The following is a 24,463-nucleotide window of genomic DNA, read 5'->3' on the forward strand; positions in this document are numbered from 1 at the left end:
CCGCCCCGTACTACTCAGGCGTAGAGCGCAGTACGGAGCACAAGGAGATTCGGAAAATCTCCGAAGATGAACGGCGCCTGCGCTGTGAGTCGAGGTGCAAGCCCCACCATCCAAGAGGACATAGGGCTGCACATATTAGAGGGCCCCTCGCGGGCTCGCTTCGCTCGCCACGCTTCGCTCGCCACGCTTCGGGCACGGCCTCGCTGCGCTCGGCTCTTATATTCTAACTCTATGTCCACTTGGATGGTGGGGCTAGAACCTGGACTCACGGCGCAGGCGCCCTTCATCTTTGACTATTTTCGGAATGTGGGTGTACTGCGCATGCACAGTACACAGCGGACACTATCCGATGGGGGACATTATGTGATAGGACACTGGCAGCACTCATGCAGCCCCAGACCATGATACTCCCACCACCATGCTTGACTGTAGGCAAGACACACTTGTCTTTTTACTCCTCACCTGGTTACCGCCACACACGCTGGACACCATCTGAACCAAATAAGTTTATCTTGGTCTCATCAGACCACAGGACATGGTTCCAGTAATCCATGTCCTTAGTCTGCTTGTCTTTGCAGGCTTTCTTGTGCATCATCTTTAGAAGAGGCTTGACAGGCTGATCCCCTCATCCCTTCAACCTCTGCAGCAATGCTGGCAGCACTCATACGTCTATTTACCAAAGACAACCTCTGTATATGATGCTGAGCACGTGTACTCCACTTCTTTGGTCGACCATGGTGAGGCCTGTTCTGAGTGGAACCTGTCCTGTTAAACCGCTGTATGGTCTTCTTGGCCACCGTGCTGCAGCTCAGTTTCAGGGTCTTGGCAATCTTCTTATAGCCTAGGCCAGTGATGGCGAACCTTGGCACTCCAGATGTTTTGGAACTACATTTCCCATGATGTTCATGCACACTTCAGTGTGGTTGAGCATCATGGGAAATGTAGTTCCAAAACATCTAGGGTGCCAAGGTTTGCCATCACTGGCCTAGGCCATCTTTATGTAGAGCAACAATTCTTTTGTTCAGATCCTCAGAGAGTTCTTTGCAATGAGGTGCCATGTTGAACTTCCAGTTTTTTCGATTGAAAAAGCCTATGGCGAGCAAAACACACCCAAAAACTTCCACCCGGTGCCAAAAAAAGTGCACACACATAAAGAGTGACACACAAAAACGCGCAACGGGTGTCTGATGTCCTCCACAAGGAATGACCTTACCCTGATCCCCCAGGGCGTTAGGCTCCAGACAGGGACTGAGGTACCAGATTCATGGCCATCCAGCCGAAGCCGGACAACCGCCTTTCTCCGGAAGGTCTGCCGAAACAGACCCACCCAGGTACTAGGGAATAGGGGCTCCCCCAAAGGGAGACCCCCCCCAATAGAGGGCGAACCAAGCCAGAAGGCCTATGTTCACCCTCCCACAAGACTTTCAGGATAGGTCAGAGGACCGACACCCTACTCATCAAAACGTGCAGTGACAAACGTGACACACAACACAAATAAAATAAATAAAAAGTGAGGAAAGGGATAGTGAAGAGGAGAGTGAAAAGGTGGCAATTGTGCAATACAATGACTAGGCCCTCCGGCCAGCAATCAAAAATTCCTCTGGTCCTAGCCAAAAGGCCGGGGCCTAGAGGCAGGTGTAAAAAAGCGTGTTATATAGTGACGTGACCTAGGTGCCAGATATCAAAGTGCGTAGCACAGTGAGTATAAGGCACCCCTGAACTGCCACTTCAGGGGCACATCACCATAGGCTTTTCAACAGAAGCATCCCCATCCCCCCCCCCCCCCCCCCCCCAGCCCAGACCACAGCAGCCCCCACCCCAGCCAGAAAGGCATGGAGATCCAGGAGCTTAGTGAGACCCTTTGCCATCAGGTCTCACCCTCGCTCCCATCACTCCTACCTAATTACATTCGGGAAGTACAGGCCGTTCCCCCGGTGGGAGAAAGGGGAACAAATGTTCCCTCCCGAAAAACTGACCGGAGCTAAAGCTGCCACAATCCAAGCCAGAAGGCCAGAGTCCCCTCCCCTGGTGCCGACCAGTGGTTCTCCATCCTCATCAGAAGGCTTCCCTTTCGGCTACGAACCACTCCAGGTCACCTTCACACCAGCAGGCTTTGCATAGCAACCTCCACCTCGCCGTAGAGCAGGGACGGAAGCAAGCGCCACCTCCTGGTAACTGATAAGAACAGATACTACACTTGATCTTAGCCAAAAGGCCGAGAAGCAGATCCTTCTCCACCATTGATTCCCCCAGTTGTACTCCCCCTAGTATGTATGATGTATGCAAATTCTTAGCCCCCAAGTGCATAACTTTACTATTATTATTTATCAACATTAAACCTCATCTGCCACAAAGTCTCCCAATTAGAGAGCATTGAGGACGGCTTGTAAATTGGAGACATCCTGTAAGGACGTTATTCCACTGCATAGCTTAGTGTCATCTGCAAAGACAGAAATGTTACTTTTAATCCCAGACCCAATATCATTTATAAAGGTATTAAAAGGTAAGGGGCCCAGCACTGAACCTTGGGGTACACCACTGATAACCTTAGACCATTCAGAGTATGAAACATTAACCATTACTCTCTGAATTCTGTTTTTCTATCCATTTACAAACTGATATTTCCAAGCCTATAGACTTTACCTTACACATGAGCCGTGTGTGGGGAACTGTAACGCTTTTGCAAAATCCAATCCTCCTCATAAAAAGAAATCAGGTTTGTTTGACAACTTCTGTCTTTCATTAACCCATGCTGTCTTTTGGTTAAAATATTTTTTTCTATCAAGAACTTGTCTATGTGGTCTTTTATTAAACTCTCCAGTATCTTCCTGACTATAGAAGTAAACTAAGGCTGCGTACACACGCGGGGACTGTTCGGCCAACTTTGTCGGCTGAACAGTGTTTCGGCGGACAGTCCGCCCGTGTGTGGGCGTTCAGCGGACAGTTTCAGCGAACAGTCCGCTGAACAAGGTTTTTCGGAATTTCCGAAAAACTGTCCGCTGAAACCTTGTTTCAGCGAACAGTTCCCTCGTGTGTAGGCTTGTTCGACAAACTAAGTTCCGCGCATGCTCAGAAAGGATTTACACGCCGAAAGTTATAATGCAGTGTATAGGACGTCGTATTTTTCGTCCCGTCGTACGTGCCGTTCACGTCATCGCGCACGGTTTCAGCAAACTGTTCGTACGTCGTGTGTGGCCATGTCCGTCCATGCTAATTTTGAGCGGACTGTTTGCCGAAACTGTTTGACGGACAAAGTTGGCCGAACAGTCCCCGCGTGTGTACGCGGCCTAACAGGTCTATAGTTACTTGATCATTTTGTTTGGGAGCCACACTGCAAAACCATGCAATTGTCAGTTAAAGCGACACAGTGCCGAATCACAAAAAGTGCTCTGGTCTTTGGCCAGTCAAATGGTCCGGGGCTTAAGTGGTTAAAGTTTACTTGAAACTTGAAAGACCCTTTTAGAGTTATGTGAGCATATTGACATGAACATGTTTGATGTGTTGTGTTAATTCGTTCCTATGGGTCTTCAATGAGCATTAATGCAAAACGTACTGTATTTATTTTTGTGGAATTTACAGGAAAAATCCCAGGATCTGCGGTGTTAGTGTTTGATATCCTTGTGGTTGATTTCCACAACCCAGATGACTCTGTCAGCATCACAGCACAGTTTAAACCAAGCAACTGTACAGTCCTGAGCAAAAAGGGAGATTACCTGAAGTATCACTACAATGCAACTCTCATGGATGGAACTGTGCTAGATTCAACGTAAGATTCAACAAGCTATATTTATACATACAATATATTATAATTGTTCTATGGTATAATAGAAAGTGTCATATTTTATGTACTGAAATGTTGTACTATATATGAGATTGAGAAGCACATCATTTATAATGTTGGTAGGACAGGGGACCAAAACTTGTGTGTCGGGAACACTGCTAAAACTGAAAGTAGTATTAAACCCAAAAGCAATTATTTATTATATTGCAGCTTACCAATTCTTAGATGTAATGGCTGCATTTTGTTTTATTCCTTTAGGATTTTTTTCCCGTCTATTTTCACCTGGTGATTTAGCTAGTAAGTCTGTTGATTTTCAAAAGGACAAACTCTCAAGCAGATGTATCAAATTGCAGTAATGAGAGAAACCATTTACCACTGGCAGGAGTTCTTACAGCGATCAATGTTATTTATGTAAAACCTTTATACCAAAAGGAAAAAAAAAAATAGTTTTTTCTGTATCTGCTTCTAAAGTATTAGCTGGAGTTTGGTTTCAATTTGTTAGTGTATCTGAATCTACGAGTGCATGTAACACTCCCCTCACTTCAGAGTGATGCTGCTATCCAGAGGTGCCACTCTAATACAGTAGGTATGTTAGTGGCCAGATCACCAAATGAAAACAGAGGGGAAAAAGCCTAAAAAAAGAAAACGAATGCAGCCGCCACATCTAAGGATTGATAAACTGCAACATATTACATTTTTGTTTTGGGGTTTCGTTTGCTTTACAAGGCAAAAGGGAGCTACTTACACAATTTTGGTATTGGGGTTTACATACCCTTTATTATCAACAATTGTCATATAAACACAGCAGTATATGGATATTAGCCCATTTTATGCAAGATACTGAAAATTAACTCTATAACAAATTTATAAAACTACAGCAGAGGCTAAGTTAAGGTAAGATAACATTGATGATAACCCTTTATAGCCCAAATAGATAAGTAAACAATGGAAATGTAATTGAATATAGTACTGACAAAGGTATAAAATCACAATATACATTTTAGTAAACATGTACATAAAACCAGAAGTGTGTCTGGTGTATTGGTTGATGCATCTACAATATACAGACCATAAAAAACATGTAACCAAAGTTCTACAGTGTCCTGATACATATACCGAGACCAAACAGACAAGATCACCCTGATTGGGTGAAATTGATTAGAAACATTCAGTCTAAAATTCAACTTGAAACTTAGGGGAAAACAAAGACACAATTTTACTTTAAATGTAACACTATTTAGTTATATGATAATATAAATTGGAATCTATATAAAACCTGCTTACATGTGTAGTCATATTTTACTTGTATCTACCTAATGGTAATTTATTTTTCCAGGCACCAATATGGCAAAACCTACAACATAGTATTGGAATCTGGCCAGGTTGTAATGGGAATGGACATTGGCCTGAGAGATATGTGTGTTGGAGAGAAGCGTACAGTCATTATACCTCCACATCTCGGGTATGGAGAAGCTGGAGTGGGTAAGTTTAAGTTGAACCCCAGGCAGACAGCTAAATAAACAGATAGCCTACACATGTGAACTGTCTGAACTGCCAAATAATTCCAAAGCTATTCAGCCTTTTTATCATTCATACCCCTCTGCCAGACAGCACAGCAAGGAGGGGGACACTATATTATCCTTTAGAGATAAGGAATACTGTGGTGTCACCTTCCTGCCCCCAACCCACCCATTAAAGTAAAGCAACAAGAACATCCTAGTAAGTCATTAACTCTTCTTTTCTGCTCTTTCCTCTTGGCAGCAGTTTGTTGATAACAAATGTTGGTTGTGTGAGGGCAGAATAACTATTCCACCCCCTAGAGGAGCACTGATTCTGGATCAAAAGAGGGAAGCATGTAAGATGCAATCCATTATTCCCTGATTTGATGAAATTTAGCCATCTTTCTTTGTCTCACAGTCATTTTTTTTTTTAAATCATCACTTGAGAGACTTAGTTTTACTATCCAAAGTTAAAGCAGCAGGGACAGAAGATTTAATAGATGTAAAGATTAAAAAATTACTGGTCCGCTTTAAAGGAGAAGTCCAGACTACGCTCATTCTGCTGGACTTCTGGGTCACAGGAGTGCAATTCGTTTTGCACTCCTGCGACCCATTTTCAGCAGAGCATGGTTTGAAGTCCGCTCTCTATGGAAGTCACCAAGATCAGTCAAGGCACCGCGTCATCCTGACATCCAAAGTCTGGATCCACCAGGTGCCTGGACTGATGGCAGTCTTAACCTCTGAGTGAGCCGATTAGATGGCTGGTCCCCACCCCTACACAGCTCAACAATGAGCATGGAGGAGCAGATGCAGCATTGGGGGACATATGCAGCATTGGTGCAGCATACTCACCCAAGGTGAGTACGATTGCCCAATAAAAAACAAAAACATACTTCTCTTTTAGGAGAACAAGGTACCATCAAAATAAAAACCTTGTAATTCCCCTCTACTGCTAACACATGAGCGAAGCTCTTGGCTACACTTGCCACAAATAAGCCCAATCCTCCTCTGGTGTAGTTTCCCAACTCTTCGTCCCATTTGACCCCTTAGGAAAGGAGAGCATTTGCTGCCGGCGCTGACAAAATATGAAATATGAGGCCAGGGCCAACCTGGTCTTTTCAAGAAAGCGCCCTCACCTTAAATTTTTTTTTTTTTTTTTTTTTTTATAACTACCTCACTTCACTTAAACGCTTATAAAACAATCAGTGTTATATGTAAATCAAATATATAGTGAAAACACCATCAAATTAATAAGTCCATTCACTGTATAAAGTCGTTAAAAATGTATACAACAGTCCACCTCAACGGATGTGTAAATTAATATATAAAATAAGTAGTGTTTTGCATGTAAACGTATATATCATGAAAACTGAAATCACCATCAGATAGAAAAGTCTATACACTGTGCAAAATCATATAGGAAGTGTATACAATAGTCCACCTCAACAGATGTGTGAATAAATGTATAAAATATTTAAAGTGCACATGCGAATCCTCCGAAGAAACTGTTTCTCCTTAAATTAAATGGAGGACTGGTGGCCACAGTGTTGTGGAATGCAATTTTAACCACTTGCCGACCGCCGCACGCCGATGTACGTCGGCAGAATGGCACGGGCAGGCATAAGGGCTTACATGTACGTCCTTGCCTGCCCGCCGGTCGGGGGCCCGATCGGGCCCCCGCCCGGTGCCTGCGGCGGTCGGTATTCGTTCGGGAGCGATCCCGGACGAGGGGACGGCCATTCATTCATGGCCACCCCCTCTCGATCGCTCCCGGCGAATGAAAATGTCCGGTGACATCACTTCCTCTCCTGTAATGTAAACACAGGAGAGGAAGTGATGTATTCTCTCCTCCGTGTCGGTAGTTTTCGTTCCGGCACCGAGGAGAGAGGTTCGGTGAGTTGCACCAACACACCCCACATACAGTAGAACATGCCAGGCACACTCACACCCCCCCTTTACCCCCGATCACCCCCCAATTACCCCTGCCCCCCCAGTCACAGTGACACCAATTGCTTTTTTTTTTTTTTTGCATTGGTGTCATTTGTGACTGTAGTAACTGTTAGGGCAGTTAGGGTTAGCCCCCTTTAGTTCTAATGTGCCCCCCTAACCCCCCCAATAAAGGTTTAACCCCGTGATCACCCCCCGTCGCCAGTGTCACTAAGGCTGGGTTCACATTGCAGCGGTTTATGAGAACGGATGTGATTCGCACCGCACTGCAGTGCAAATCACATCCGATCTCTGTGCGATTCGAGTTCAGCCATACAGATAGTATGGCTGAATTCGTGTCGCACCCGCTGCAAATTCGCACGGGACCCTTTTTTTGGCCCGCAGCAGAATCGGATCGCATGGGTGTTCACACCATGCGATCCGAGTTTGCAGATCGCACTGCGATATGCGAACTGATCTGGGGGTGTCATTAACATTTCACTGACACTCCCAGCAGTTCGCATAGGGCAGTGTGAACTGCCGCCGGGAGGCATGCGATGCGGGAACCCGCCGCGCATTCGTGGCGTTCCCACATCGCTCCAGTGTGAACCCAGCCTAATAAGCGATCGTTTTTCTGATCACTGTATTAGTGTCACAGGTGACGCTTGTTAGGCAGGTAGGTATTTAGGTTCGCCGCAGCTTTTTATAGCGCCAGGGACCCCCATATACTACCGCATAAAGCCCCCTGATTGCCCCCTAGTTAACCCTTTCACCAGTGATCACCATATAACTGTTACAGGTGACGCTGGTTGGTTAGTTATTTTTTTTATAGTTTCAGGGCACCCGCCATTTATTACCTAGTCTCACTAGTGTACCCCTAAATTTAGGGGTGTCTACTTTCCAAAATGGGGTTATTTGGGGGGGGGGTTTGTGCCATCTTGGCATTTTATGGCCTTCAAAACTGTAACGCCCTTAGAAAGCCTGAAGGCGGTGCTTGGTTTTCGGGGCCCCGTACGCGGCTAGGCTCCCAAAAAGTCCCACATATGTGGTATCCCCGTACTCAGGAGAAGCAGCAGAATTTATTTTGGGGTGTCATTTCACATATGCCCATGGCATGCGTGAGCAATATATCATTTAGTGACAACTTTGTGAAAAAAAAAAAAAGTTTGTAATTTAATTTTCCCGCAACTTGTGGCAAAATATAAAATATTCCATGGACTCAACATGCCTCTCAGCAAATAGCTTGGGGTGTCTACTTTCTAAAATGGGGTCATTTGTGGGGGTTTTGTGCCATCTTGGCATTTTATGGCCTTCAAAACTGTAATAGGTAGTGAGGAGTGAAGTCAAATATTTACGCCCTTAGAAAACCTGAAGGCGGTTCTTGGCTTTCGGGGCCCCGTACGCGGCTAGGCTCCCAAAAAATCCCACACGTGTGGTATCCCCGTACTCAGGAGAAGCAGCAGAATTTATTTTGGGGTGTCATTTCACATATTCCCATAGCATGTGTGAGCAATATATCATTTAGTGACAACTTTGTGTAAAAAAAAAAAAAAAATTTTTTTTTTGTCATTATTCAATCGCTTGAGGCAAAAAAATAAAATATTCAATGGGCTCAACATGCCACTTATCAATTTCCTTAGGGTGTCTACTTTCCAAAATGGGGTCATTTGGGGGGGTTTTGTACTGCTCTGCCATTTTAGCACCTCAAGAAATGAGATAGGCAGTCATAAACTAAAAGCTGCGTAAATTCCAGAAAACTTACCTTAGGTTGTAGTTTGTGACAACTTTTGCGCAAACCAATAAATATACAATTATTGACTTTTTTTTTACCAAAGACATGTGGCTGAATACATTTTGGCCTAAATGTATGACTAAAATTGAGTTTATTGGATTTTTCTAATAACAAAAAGTAGAAAATATCATTTTTTTTCAAAATTTGCGGTCTTTTTACGTTTATATCGCAAAAAAAAAAAATCGCAGAGGCAATCAAATACCATCAAAAGAAAGCTCTATTTGTGGGAAGAAAAGGACGCAAATTTTGTTTGGGTACAACATTGCATGACCGCGCAATTACCAGTTAAAGCAGCGCAGTGCCAAATTGTAAAAAGACCTCTGGTCATTTACCAGCAAAATGGTCCGGTCTGAAGGTGGTTAAATTCCACTGGGTTTAGATTACATGATCTTAGGCATTGTGTTTACACAATGCCTAGCTGTCATTAGACAGCACTGATCATTAGGCAAATGCACAGAGCCCATTGGAGTGTGTGCTTTGTGATCGCTGTGATGGCCAATCACAGTAATCACAAACGTAAATGGTATTGCTGTGTACATTTCAGAGCCCTACCCTTCCGCTTACAAGGTAGGAAGGAGAGAGAGGAGAATTTTAATTAATTAAAGTAGGCAGCAGCAGATTGAAGGTAGGGGTGGGGGGGTTAATAAATATTATTGTGGGATTGTTTTTTTAACCCCTACACATCCCCCCCACCTCTCCTGTATATTTCATGTGCATCCTTATCTTGCACGTTAACCCTTCAGCTCCATCCTTCCACTGTAAGTGACCTATACATTAACCCCTTCAACACCTCATTCAGCTGTATATGATTTGTACATTAAAAGATAAGTATAAGGTTTTTTAAAAAAAAAAAACATTTACACTCACCTAGGTGGATGCAGCATCGATCCAGTGCTGCATCTGTCCACTGCTGGCTCTGCACTGAGAACTGAGTGATCAGTTGATTGTTCAGTTCTCCTCTCTGCTCTGAGCAGAAAGTGGTGACTGTCAGTTAGCGGCCCCCTGTTCTGCCCCTCCAGAGCTCATTGGAGCGCTGGGCTGTGGAGAGGGGGGGAGCATCTGGCTCAGTCTCCCAGTGGCTCGCTGAGAGGCTGAGCCAGCTGCCAGTCTGGGCATTTGAGTGACTTTGCAGAGTCTGGACTGGAGCCTGGGGTGGTCGGTCACAGGAGTGCACTTCTGTGATCCATAGAAGTAGGGGCCAAAATAGCTTTTGTCATACTTCTCCTTTAATGTTCTGTATATAGTGCATCATTACCAAGCCCCTTCAATACCAACATTTCATCATTTCCAGAAAGTTTTGACAAAAAAATTAGATCACATTTTCTACTTTCCAAAAATCTGATAAATATTGGGGTGGTTTTACTGGCCTGGCATATTTATTTGATATGTTTTAGTACAGAAAACAAAAGGAACATTTGATTAAAATGTTTAATATTTTTTTTATAACAAATAAAAAAGTGGTTATTAAATACAACCAAAAAAAAAGCTGTATCTGTCTAAAAAATATATTTTAGCACAGCATTGCACGACTGCTGTAATAGTTGACAATTACTCAGACTTTAGGGTTCAACTTATCAGTCTTGGTGCTGCTTCCTTCTCCAATCTCAGTCTGACCTTTTACCAGGCTGTATTGCTTTAGCGGAAAATGAGGCCAGGACATAGCTGTGCTATTTGGCAGAGATACAGTGTATCCAGAAAGTATTCAGAGTGCTTCAATGTTTACACATTTTGCTATGTTACAGCTTTATTCTGAAATGGATTTCCTTAATTATTTCCTCTAAATTCTACAAACAATACCCCATAATGACAACGTGAAAGAATCTTTGCAAATTTATTAAAAATAAAAAATGAAAAAACAAAAACAAAATCACATTTACATAAATATTCACAGCCTTTGCTATGACACTCAAAAATTGACCTCAGGTGCATCCTGTTTCCACTGATCACTGTTTAGATATTTCTACAACTTGATTGGAGTCTACCTGTGGTAAATTCAGTTGATTAGATATGATTTGGAAAGGCACACACCTGTCTATATAAGGTCCCACAGTTAACAGTGCATGTCAGAGCACAAACCAAGCCATGGAAGTACAATGAATTGTATCGGGGCACAGATCCAGGGAAGGGTACAGAAACATTTCTGTAGCATTGAAGGAAGCAGTGGCCTCCACATAACTTCCAACTTTTTGAGATGGAAACAAGGGACATCTATTATAAAAAGTATGTGGGCATAAGACACACACCCCTGCCACGCCCCCTTAAAAAAATGATTAGTTAAACCTAAAAATGCTTTTTTTTTAACACTACTACTCCTTTATACTGGCTTATGAAATTTACAAATGCCACAATTTAGAATTTGGATGAAAGGTTTAGCTCTGGGAAGCACTTTTTGAAAAATAAGTGCATTTTAAATACAGCTATATACAGGCATACCCCACTGTTAAGTACACAATGGGGTTTATTTACTAAAGCTGAAAAGTGCAAAATAAGGCTCAGTTCTGCATAGAAACCGAGGAGCTTCCATGTTTTATTACAAAATAACGAACATCCCAAGTGTTACAGACAGTTCAAATGGTAAATGCGTCTACCATTTGAACAGTCTGTAACACTTGGGATGTTTGTTATTAAATAAGAATTTTGATGGATTTTGGAGTGCAGCCATTTCTTCAGTGTTGATCATATGCTGAGGCAAGCCGAGGTGGGCACCTGTGATCTCATTAGGCTTCCTGTCACACCTGGAGCAGCGAGTTCTTTTGTTTGGATATTTTTTTTACAAAAGCTTAATTGAACAAGCTTGGGGTAGAAGCTCATTGGATTCTGTGCATTAGTGAGCCTGATTTTGCACTTTTCAGCTTTAGTAAATAAACCCCATTGTGTACTTAAAAGTGGGGTATGCCTGTAGATCAGACCAAAATGAGGGACAACTGGTAAGGAAAGATGGACAGAGAGACTTTGTTCAGAATCAGGGACAGTCCCTCCAAATCAGGGACAGTTGGGGGCTATGGCCTCCATCATCCATAAATGGAAGACGTTTGAAACCACCAGGACTCTTCCTAGAGCGGGCTGCCTGGCCAAACTGAGCGTTCGTGGGAGAAGGACCTTAGTCATAAAGGTGACCAAGAACTCGATGGTCAGTCTGACAGAGCTCCAGTGTTCCTCTGTGTAGAGAGGGAAACCTTCCAGAAGAACAACCATTTCTGTAGCACTCCACCTATCAGGTCTGAATGGTAGAGTGGCAAGACGGAAGCTACTGTTTAGTAAAAGGCACTTGACAGCCCACCTGGAGTTTTCCAAAAGGCACCCGAAGGACTCTCATGCCATGAGAAACAATTCTCTGGTCTGATGAAGCAAAGATTGAACTCTTTGGCCTGAATGGCAAGCCTCATGTCTGGAGGAAACCAGGCACCACTTATCACTTGGTCAATACCATCCCTACAATGAAGCATGGTGGAGGCAGCATCATGCTGTGGGGATGTTTTTCAGCGGCAGGAACTGGGAGACTAGTCAGGATCGAGGGAAAGATGAATGCAGCAGTGTACAGGGACATCCTTGTTGAAAACCTGCTCCAGAGCACTCTGGACCTCAGACTGGGGAGAAGATTCAACTTCCAACAGGACAGTGACCTTAAGCACACAGCCAAGATAACATAGGAGTGGCTACGGGACAACTGTGAATGTCATTGAGTGGCCCAGCTAGAGCCCAGCTTGAACCCGATTGAACATCTCTGGAGAGATCTGAAAATGGCTGTGCACCGACGCTCCCCATCCAACCTGATAGAGCTTGAGAGGTCCTTCAAAGAAGAATGGGAGAAACTGCCCAGAAATAGGTGTGCATCATACTCAAAAAGACTTGAGGCTGTAATTGGTGCCAAAGGTGCTTTAACAAAATAGTGAGCAAAGGCTGTGAATACTTCTATACATGGGATTTTTTTTTTTTTTTTAATACATTTGCAGATTTAAAACAAACTTCTTTGATGTTGTCATTATGGGGTATTGTTTGTAGAATTTTGAGGAAAATAATGAATTTAATCCATTTTGGAATAAGGCTGTAACATAACAAAATGTGGAAAAAGTGAAGCACTTTGAATACTTTCCGGATGCACTGTAACTGCATTTGGAAACTGGCTGAAAGAGATTACACATTTTTGACAGGTTCACAAAAATACTTGAACTGCGAATTTAGCTGTTTGTCCTTACTTCCACTTTAGGATCAGTGTAATTATTTACTTTAGTTTACAGCAGTTTATCGACTATGATTTGTATAGTGTAGTAAAAACTGTTCTGGATTAAACGTGGATAAAAACTAAGAAACATACAATATAAAGTACACATACACTAACATTTTATGATAAATAAAGTCAAAACAAAGAAATGTACTTTTCGAACAATCTCTTTTGTAATGAAAGTAAAGACTATATATCCAATTTCTATGATTTGTTGTTTTATACCACTTTCATTCTACCAGTAATTAAGTACCAGTACAAAAAGCTTCACCTTGCAGTTTGATTTTCATCTCTCTCTGCTTGAAGTTTGTAGTTCTTCCCCGTGTTTGTATAGGCTTGATCTAGGTTCCACCTACAGTCTGAAAACTGATCTAAGTGTGTGTGTTTTGCGTTACTGTAGCTGGGGTCTTAGATTGTAAGCCCAAGGATGCAGGATAGCTGTTGACTGACAGTTATATGGGGACCAACAGTTGCAGATAACATTCCTTTTATTTGAATGTCTTTGCATGAATTCTGGGAATGAAGGGGATAACAAAAAAATTTAAACTGTAATCTTTCCCACTATGTGACAGAGGGTGAAGTTCCCGGAAGTGCAGTGCTGGTTTTCGAGATTGAGCTATTGGAGTTGATACCAGGTCTACCTGACGGTTACATGTTTGTGTGGAATGGAGAGGTGTCAAAGAACCTGTTTGAAGACATTGATAAAAACAGTAATAAGGAGATACTTCTAGAAGAGGTAAGCATAAAACCTGCATGGCTATATACAAATATTAGATTGCTACACAGTGGCAAAAGACTATGAAAACAGAATCATGGCACCCTAAAATAATACACTGAGCAAAATAATAAACGCAACAAATTTGTGTTTGCCCCTATTTATCATTAACTGAACTTAAAGGTCTACTACTTTTTCTATGTACACAAAAGGCCTATTTCTCTCAAATATTGTTCACAAATCTGTCTAAATATGTGTTAGTGAGCACTTCTCCTTTGCCGAAATAATCCATCCATCTCACCGGTTTAGACAGCATGATAATTGCACAGGTGTGCCTTAGGCTGGCCACAATAAAAGGTCACTCCTAAAATGTGCAGTTTTATCACACAGCACAATGCCACAGATGTCGCAAGTTTTGAGGGCGCATGCAATTGGCATCCTGACTGCAGGAATGTCCACCAGAGCTGTTGCCCTTGAATTGAATATTAATGATCCTGGCCCATTGTTGTGCAATTCATCCGCAACCATCGCCTCATGTTGCAGCGTGATAATGCAGGGCCCCATGTTGCAAGGATCTGTACACAATTCCTGGAAGCTGAAAATATCCCAGTTCTTGCATAGCCAGCATCCCAGCTCTTGCCAATATCCAGAAACTTCGCACAGCCATTGAAGAGGAATGGACCAACATTCCGCAGGCCACAATCAACAACCTGATCAACACTATGTGAAGGAGATGTGCTGCTGATAAATAGGGGCAAACAAAAAAGTGTTGCGTTTATAATTTTTCTCTGTGTATATTGTCAGATATAGCAATACTTTTTAAGATAAAATAACTTTTTAGGATAAAGTTCATCAGTTTTTTTGTTTTATATATACTGTATATTACCATTTAACGGACCCTTTTATTTTTTTTATTCATTTCTGTTATGCCCATCTTCAGCTAAAGAAACTGAGAATTTAATTTGTCAATTAGCGATTAACAATGATATTATGTTTTTTTTTTTTAGAAAAATTGAGATTTGTAAGGAGCTCTGCCTATTGTAGGGAAGATAAAACATATATGTATATTAATTGATATATATTTGATTTGTGATTGTTTGCTGACCAAAGCTTTATATCGTCATCCTGCTGCCCTAGGCATGCATCCCAGATGACATCCCTTTGTACAGGATGGCCCCATTTTTGTCACAGGATAATATTTGAAACTAGTAATGTTCTCTTGGGGTAGCATACATTACAGATCACAGAGCATCTTCATATCCATGATGGTAGGGTTATGCTGCCACCTTCAGGTGAACACTACCAGAAAGACAGAAAACCTCCTCCTAGGCATAACCCCTGCCTGTTAGGCAAAGCTTCAGTTTTTGTAGCAAGCTGTGAACCGCAGAGGAAGAGGGGTGTGTTTTCTATCCCACGATGTACGCCAAGAAAATGATTTCACAGGTAAACCAAAATTCCCATATTCTTTATTGTACATCATAGGACACAGGGCAGCTTCACATCAGTGGTGATAGAGATGCCCAAAAGCACTGAATGTGAGAGAGCAGCACAGCAACAAGCACATTAAACAGGTTAGAAACCCACACAGCAGCCAGCAAAGGTAGCATCCTCAGTAGCTCTAACATCCACTTGGTAAAATTTCGTAAAAGTATGGAATGAAACCCAGGTAGCAGCTATACAAACTTGAGCTATTGAAGCCCGATATCGAATAGCCTAGGAAGCACCAACACTCCTGATAAAATGAGCTTTCACTGAAAACAGTGACACTTTGCCATTTAGATTTTTAACCTGAGAAATAAAGCTGACAGATCCCTTGAGAAATGGAAGACTACAGACTAAAATCTACACGCTTATGCCCCGTACACACGAGAGGGATTAAGTCTGACAGACCTCCAAAGGAGTTCCGCCGGAGTTCCGACGGAGTTCTGGCGGACTTTTCGACCGAACGGACTTGACCACACACCATCACACCAAACTCCGACGGAGTCGAACGTGATGACGTACGACTGGATTCGACGTAGGAAGTTCCTAGACAGTAGCCAATAGCTGCCCTAGCGTCGGTTTTAGTCCGTCGGAGTAGCACACACACGAGCGGATTTTTCAAAGGGGACCGGGTCCGGCGGAGTTCCGTCGGGAAAATTTAAAGCATGCTTCATTTCTAAAGTCCGTCAGACTTTAGCTTCGCTAAAGTCCGTTGCAGCCCACACACGATCGGATAGTCCGCCGGACTCAGTCCGTCGGAGTTTGGATGTCGAAAAGTCCGCTCGTGTGTACGGGGCATTAGATTTTCAGACGACCGAACGTCCGATTTTTTTTTTTTTTTTGTGGCATGCTAGTCTCATGTCCAAAGTGAAGAGGTTACTCACAATACAAAAATTTTCGTACAACAGAATACGACTTCAGAAGTGACGTAACGTGTTGAATAGTTTTGTATGTATTCTTTCGTTTCTGAGCATGCGTAGTCTTGCTCTTATGATTTTTTTTTCGTATGAAAGCCGTACTAATGAAAAGACAAAAAAATGTATAGCTTTTGTCTGACAAGAAAGTAAAATCGGCTGTCGAAAGCACCGTAATAACGATCCGAAAATCGCCAGACAGCTCGTCGTACGAATTTTTCCATCAGATTTTTGTATCATGTGTACAGGCCTTTAGAAGCTGCATGCACCTTCAGGAAGCACAAAGAGGGAATCCAGCTGATGAGTAGCAGCAGCTGACTTCAAGTAACACCTGACAGCACAAAACACACCCAAACAAGAGCCTTGTCTCCCGGAATCTACGGCTTAGGACAGAAAGATGGCAACATAATGTTGTGGTTGAGATGGGACCACCTTAGATGAAAATTACGTTGAGACTGTAGAACCACCTTCTTATGGTGGAACACCAGAAACCTAAGACATTAGCAAAAAACTAAAGCCTTGCCTAATGGGGAAAGCAGAGGATCTCCTTCCTTTTTTTCCCCTTGTCCAATCACCTGAAGATAGCAGCATAATCTTATGGTCATGGATATGAAAATGCTCTGTGTTCCACGATGTACCATAAAGAAATCCACTTTCCTGGTCCTGCAGCATTATAAAACAGCAGACAGTCCCACCCCTTCCACACTGGGGCAGTGCCGGCATTAGTGGTAAAGCGCCGCTAGTTTTAGCGGCGCTTTTCGGACGCTAGCGGGGCGATTTTAACCACCGCTATCGGCCGAAGAAAGGGTTAATTTTGTCTATGTTGTGGCGCTGATGAAGCGCTTTGCAAGCGCTTTGGCAGCGTTTCCCATTCATTTAGATGGGCAGGGCGTTTTGGGAGAGGTGTATACAGCGCTCACACCTCCCCAAAGATGCTGCTTGCAGGACTTTTTTTTCCTGTCCTGCATGCACTCGGGCTTTCACACTGGGCTGGCTTGAGAGGTGCTTAACAGGCGCTATTTTTAGAGCTAAAATGTCTGAAAAGCACCCCAGTGTGAACAGGGTCTTATGGTCTGTAACTATGTATAGCAATAAGGAATGGCAAGCAGGCTTGCACAGACCTGTACCCTGTTGGCTTGATCTGTGTTGTCATCTGTTGTTTTTGTTTTATAAAATAAATGTTATATTTTTTTTATTGCACAAGATCCTTGCACTTTTCTCTACTTTTGTTATCTTATAGCTGAGGCTATGTACAGGAAAACTACTCCTAACCATAGCTTCAGTAAAAAAGCATCCTTGTTTACATTGGCTGTGATCTGGAGCAGTTCTCCTGCACACCAACTCATCTGTCAATTTAAAGTGACTGTAAACCCTCACATATATCCAGTAAAGTGAACAGCCTCAGATGATACAAAATCTCTATATCTGCTGTCTTCAGCTTTCTATATTCTTTAGAAAGTGCACATGGTGTTACAGATCTTCCTGTTACAGCAGTGGGAGGGGAGTCTGGGCTTATACTGTGTGAGAGCTGATTAGAGGAAAGGCACACAGCCCCTCCACATAGTCAGAGGAACGAAGAAACTTGCAGAGCTGTGCTGTGAATAGACAAGCTTTCTGCTTATTAGTTCCCTCCCTGACACAAATTTCCAGCTGCTTTTATTGCCTGTGTCAGAGAGGTTGTCAGCAGTTATCATGCTGATAACAGAAGAATGGAGCAGCAGAAAGACACATTGCTTAGGAGAGAGATAAGCAAACACTACAGATATGTGCCCAGGTCAGAGTTCATGAATGGTGTTTACATCCACTTTAATTCCCTGAGGTTGTGTGCAGGAGATCAACACTCCTACACACAGCCTCAGCATATAAACAGAAGGTGTTTAGCCTGTTTTCAGAAGCAGTTCTCCCATGATCGCCTTCTCAGCTCCTCTTATTGTAGTAAATGCACCCACATTTATAGCAGGGAAAAAAAGTACATTTATTACTTTTTTGTATTGGAGTCTGCAGGGCATTGCAGCTGAAATCAGTGCATTGCACAGGCTCCAGACCCCCTTCGGTTCAGGGTTGGAGAAAGTAAACAATGGACACTTGTATTCCATTGAGATTTAAGAGTCCCTGTGCAGTGATGGTAGTCTTTCCATTCTCAGATCCCTCAATTCTTAGCAAAATGTGTGTGCAGGAAAACAAAACCCTGTGATTGAGGTATTTGGGATTGGTTTTAGAGTGGGTGTGGTTCATATTACATCTTAAATGTGGGTGTAACATGAAACATTGGCAGAAAGATGGGTTTTAGGTTGTCTTTGCTTTTACAGTGTTTTAAACTACCGTATATACTCGAGTATAGGCCGACCCGAATATAAGCCGAGGCCCCCAATTTACCCCCAAAAAAACTGGCAAACTTATTGACTCGTGTATAAGCCGAGGGTGAGACATGCCTGTCCATCCCTGTGTGTGTGTCCGTCCATCCCTGTGTGTCCGTCCATCCCTGTGTGTCCGTCCATCCCTGTGTGTCCGTCCATCCCTGTGTGTCCGTCCATCCATCCCTGTGTGTGTGTGTGTCCATCCATCCATCCATCCCTGTGTGTGTGTGTCTCCATCCATCCATCCATCCATCCCTGTGTGTGTGTGTCTCCATCCATCCATCCATCCATCCCTGTGTGTGTGTGTCTCCATCCATCCATCCATCCATCCCTGTGTGTGTCTCCATCCATCCGTGTGTGTGTGTGTGTGTGTGTGTGTGTGTGTGTGTGTGTGTGTGTGTGTGTGTGTGTGTGTGTGTGTGTGTCCAGCCTACCTTTGTCCCGAGCCTCCGTCCCGTGCCTTGCCTCCGTCCCGTGCCGTGCCTTGCCTTGCATCCGTCTCGTGTCGTGCCTTGCCTTGCCCCCGTCCCGTCCCGTCCCGTGCCGTGCCGTGCCTTGCCTTGCCTCCGTCCCGTGCCCTCTTCGTCGGCGGCCATTGTAAAATTCAAAAGCTGTGCCGCCGCCTTCGCCTGTGATAGGCGGAACACTGAATTTCCCAGCAGCCTGTGTTCCGCCTATCACAGACGTCGTATCATCCTCGTCCGTAGTACGAGGATGATACGATGTCCGTGATAGGCGGAACACAGGCTGCTGGGAAATTCAGTGTTCCGCCTATCACAGGCGAAGGCGGAGCCGGAGGCGCGGCTTTTGAATAGAATGGCCGCTGTCTGTCTGCTCGACACGCTGATCGAGCGGGCAGACAGCGATGACTCGAGTATAAGCCGAGGGGGGCACTTTCAGCCTCAAAAAAGAGGCTGAAAATCTCGGCTTATACTCGAGTATATACGGTATACCTTTGTCTGATCAGTCTCCTAGCATTTATCATTTTTTCCTCCCTTCCCAAACTCCACCTACTCAGAGCTACACATGTGCCATCAGGAACTCTTTCGCTCTCTGACAGAACAGCATACTGCATTGCTTGCATAGGCAGACTGATGTTCTTCCTTTCCTCTTAACGATTGGTGGGAGCGGCGCATGCACCTGTGCCCCCTAGATCAGATCGTGTGCACAAAATCACATATAGATATATGATTTTGTGCAGCCAGGCCACCCTGCCACAGTATATGCATGGTCCAGAAGCGGTTAGAAAAAGTTAACATTACACTGAATCAACTGTCACAAAATTGTCGACTGCAGTCCACATGCAGACCGAGCAACAGTCCTATCTATACTACCAGCCAGTCCCCAGTGCAGCTCCCCCCAATGCAGCAATGTGCACTAGAGCAGTGTCTCTCCCGGTTCTCTTCCTCCTCATTGGTTGAGACAAAGCGGTGGGAGCCATTAGCTGCCACTGCTGCCAATCACAGCCAGTGAGGAGGGAATGAGGGGCAGGACTGAGCCACGCTCTGTGTGTCCCATAGACACACACAGGCAGCTCAGAAGCGAGCATGTGCGAGTGCCCCCCGAGCAAGCGGCTTGGTATGGGAGCACTCAGCAAGGAGGAGGGGCCAGAAGTGCTGATAGGGGACACAAGAAAGGAGGCTGCTCTGTGCAAAACCATTGCAGAGAGCAGGTAAGTATGACATGTTTGTTATTTTAATTTAAAAAGTGAAGCTTTAGAGCCACCAGACCCATGACACTAGATTTTCTTTGTATTTTAAATGTAATCATAAAAGTGGAAAAAAACTCACCAATTAATGTGTTTCCAGTTTGCAGCCTATATTAAAGCTCAGGTGGCAGCTGGGAAAGGAAAACTGGCTCCTGGTTTTGATGCGGACAAGATTATTGAGAACATGTACAGAAATCAAGACCGGAATCATGATGGCAAAATTACAGAAGTGGAGTTTAAGTTGAAAGACCAGGAGGATAAAGAGAGACATGATGAACTGTAATGTTTCACCAGATCTTGTGTCTGTATGCACTGTGAAAATGTCTTGTGACAGAACACTCATTTGTTTGGATAGGTCTCTGGGAATCTAAAGCAGTTTGTTTATTGTGAGAACGCAGGCACAAAAGTGAACTTTCCATCCATCTACCAGCACATGTGACAAGCTATATTACAGTGGAACGCCAGCCCAAATTTTCTTGTTTTTGTTTTGGTATTGCAATTATGACAGCATGACATCCAGGCAGCTGACATTTGCAGAAGAATAGGTCAACAAGGACAGCCTAAGGCTCGGTTCACACAGGGGCGACTTGTCCAGGCGACTTCGCCGCCTGACAAGTCGCGCTCCGTTCTGTACTATGGAACCGTTCTAATAGGAGCGACTCAAGTCGCTCCGACTTAGAAAAAAGGTTCCTGTACTACTTTGGGGCGACATCAGGCAACTTGCATTGACTTCTATACAGAAGTCATTTTGCAAGTCGCCGCTGATCGTGTGCAGGTCGCGGCGCTGCAAGTTCTGCCACCCCTGTGTGAACCGAGCCTAAATGTCCCTTCAGTATTGGTTTCCTTTAGCAATATTCTAATAAAGACTTACAAGTATTATTTATATTAGGATTTTGTTACAACTACTTTAGTAGTTAAAGTGGTCCTTTCACTCCAAAGCAGTATTAAAGCATAAAAATATATAGTATTTTTTTTTTTAAAAAAGGCCCACGGGCATAAAAAGTTGGTACACATACTTGCCTTATCCCCAGATTCTGTACTGCAGGGGGTGACATCACAATCCTTTCAGTGGTGCAGAATAGCCCAAATGTCGCTCCTGCACTGTGCTTAGGTGTCCTCCAGCATGATTTATGCTATCCAGCATTCCTGGGGTTCTCTCCCGAAGAATGGTAATGTCACACTGGCCTATGTACAGAAGCCAGGGGTATGGTAATGGTATATACACGGTATATTCTTGTTTTTAGTGTAGCATTTTGGATTGGGATGGGGGGGGGGGGGGTTGAGTGGCAGCGGAATTTGCTTTAAACATGACATCGCCAGGATTCCTGTCATGGCCAGATTTATTAACGTTTCGGAAGGAACAATGGTCACACTGGTCAGTGTTGTACTAACTATAGTAACTAATTAGATTCTTGGTTTCATTTCTTGTGCAATATGACTGGTTGTTTTGAAAAGTAGAACAGTCTAGTGTAGGGTCAAGCACCGCTTGTGTGTATGGCTACCTATGCATTTAAGGATGTTTCAGTAAGGTGAGTCACATTGTAACTGTGTGCTGATGTGCACTGCGCAAAGGCAGCCTTTTCATTTGAATGCGCTAATGTACCAAAGAGGGTGCATGCACTATTTTTTGGAATGTACTGCACCACAGTACATGACCGTGCAATACTGTGCTTTGTGATCTCCTGTGGTGACGTGGTGCTATTAAGAATGAACAGCTCCACTGTACACCAACGTGTTGTCACAATGCAACCATATAAACCCAGCCAAAAGGACCCAAGCAACTTTGTGTGAATGTGATTGTTCTGTTGGTTCAATGCTCCAGAAGATTGGCATGCTTTGGATCGGTACCCGAGGTTTATATTTATTAGAAGCCAGCAACCTTCAGTTTGGTAGCTGGGTTTGAATGTGCTGTGAATTGTTGCCATGGAATAAGATAGAATGATATAGTGGTGGAGATTTACCAAAACTGGTGAACTCAGAATCTGGTGTAACTGTGCATGATATCCAATCAGTTTCTAAGTTCAAATAACCTTTACTATAAAACACAGAAGCTGATTGGGTTATTTGCAGAGCTGCACCAGATATTGCATGCTTCAGTTTTAGTAAATAACCCCCATTGTGTTCACATAGAGGATTCACGCAGACATTTCCGATTCAAACTTTTCTTTTTTTAAAACATTTTGCCTGATCCCCACTTAAGTATTTCTTTCTGTACCTAAAATGGTTTCTTTAAACCCGATGAAAGAGGACATTTATTATAAAGAACAACGTGTACAAACATTCCTGATGTAATGTTAGATCTTGGAACTTTTCAATTGTGTTACTAGCAGAGACAGCGAGATCCTGCCTGTCATACCCTTTCCATTGATTTGAGTGCAATTACAGAGTTACAAGTTCAGAACATTGTCTACTTTAACAAAAAAAAATCCAAAAAAAAAAAAAAATCACATGTGATGTATGTGAAAATACATGAACATTTAATGTGTCAGACTTCTAGCCAAGCTTTTACAATGAACTCTTATAAGTGGCTGCTGAGTTCTTACCATTCCCCACTGGAGAGTGATTGTTTACAGTGTAAGCACATTCCAGGGTACTCCATAACTAAATCCCACAGGACACTGAATTTGGCCCAAAGACAAATGAAAACTAGATAGAAATGGGTTGGTTGTGGGCCCATAATGTCATATAATTTAATGCCAAGTACCCAGCATTAGCCATTTCAGTTATGGACATAATGGGGATGATTTACTAAAACCAAGGAGAACCAATCAGCTTCCAGGTTTTATGGTTAAAGCTCAATTGAATAAGCTGATGTTAGAAGCCGATTGGCTACCATGTACAGCTGCACCAGATTTCGCACTCCGGTTTTAGTAAATCAATCCCAGCGATTGGTGTAGAATTGTGTAGAATTGTGAACCAAATTGTGGCCTTCTGTCTGTAAACTGACTTTCAGACTTTTTTCAATGATATATATATATTTTTTGGTAGGTGGGATGAGTAGAATAATAAAGACAGACAACATTTCAGCTATAGGTAATCATGTCATGTGCCAGTTTATAAAGTTCTGTTTACTGCAACTGAATTTTTTTTTTTACAAATTTAGTTCTCAACTCAAAAAGAATGTGTAAAAAATGTAATGAGTGCTGAAAGAGAAGTTTTGATAAATAAAATGCTGATAAACTCTGCTTTGGATTTTGTGTATTATATTGGGCTAACAATAGCGTGTTAAATTTTTTTTAAATCTGGTTAACTGAGCATATGGACACACAATAATGCATGTACCATGCATTGCAGCATATTTATTTCAAATGGCAAGTCGCCTGTGTAGTAGCACACCACAACACATAGTGGTGTGGAAAGGGGAAAAAATTAAAATCTAAAACATTAAAAACTGGAGTTAGTACTTACCGGTAACTCCTTTTCCGGTGGTCTTCCAGGACAGCCCTTGAGAGATGGAGCTCCTCCCATCGACACAGGAAACACATTGCCACAGTTCAAAAGGCAGTCCCTCAGGTCCCTGGTCAGTCATTCACCAAGAACCGAAGGATGGAACTGAAAAACATATAAACCATAACAGGTAATAACATTAGTACATCACTATAATCAAATAAAGGGTGGGATCGTGCTGTCCTGGAAGACCACCGGAAAAGGAGTTACCGGTAAGTACTAACTCCAGTTTTCCCAAGTGTTCTTCCAGGACAGCCCTTGAGAGGATCCCCAAGTACTTACCAGATTAGGGGGGGACCACGGCCTGGAGGACTTTCCTCCCAAAGGCCTGATCCTGACTAGACATTAAGTCAAGTGGGTAATGCCTTGTAAAGGTGGAAAAGCTTGACCATGTGGCTGCTTTACATACCTGCTCCGGGGTGGCACCAGCTCTTTCTGCCCAGGATGCAGACAACGCTCTTGTGGAGTGAGCTTTAACACCCTCAGGAGGATCTCTATTCAAGGCCTTATACCCCTCTGCTATAGCTAGCCTAATCCATCTAGCTATGGTTACTTTTGAAGCTTTCTGTCCCCTACGCTGTCCGGAAAAAAAGGACAAAAAGGGAGTCTGAGATTCTGAA

General features: G+C 43.3%; 1 protein-coding gene and 1 non-coding gene across 2 annotated transcripts in view; one reads left to right on the top strand and one right to left on the bottom strand.

The window, feature by feature from the left end:
• Positions 1-23,581, top strand: part of FKBP9 (FKBP prolyl isomerase 9) — a 61,172-nt gene extending 37,591 nt beyond the window's left edge. The window contains exons 7-10 of the mRNA XM_077491616.1: positions 3,580-3,766; positions 5,118-5,263; positions 13,793-13,956; positions 20,497-23,581. Of these exons, the coding sequence (XP_077347742.1) occupies positions 3,580-3,766; positions 5,118-5,263; positions 13,793-13,956; positions 20,497-20,679 (680 nt within the window). The 3' untranslated portion in view covers positions 20,680-23,581. The remainder of the gene's footprint in view (positions 1-3,579; positions 3,767-5,117; positions 5,264-13,792; positions 13,957-20,496) is intronic.
• Positions 2,038-2,227, bottom strand: LOC143999773 (U2 spliceosomal RNA). The gene has a single exon (XR_013278135.1). It is a non-coding gene; the product is annotated as a U2 spliceosomal RNA (small nuclear RNA).
• Positions 23,582-24,463: the final 882 nt, after the last annotated feature.

Source organism: Lithobates pipiens, unplaced genomic scaffold, assembly GCF_037356315.1.
Source record: "Lithobates pipiens isolate NorthernLeopardFrog02 unplaced genomic scaffold, aLitPip1_a1.2 Scaffold_19, whole genome shotgun sequence".
In the NCBI taxonomy this organism is placed as follows: domain Eukaryota; kingdom Metazoa; phylum Chordata; class Amphibia; order Anura; family Ranidae; genus Lithobates; species Lithobates pipiens.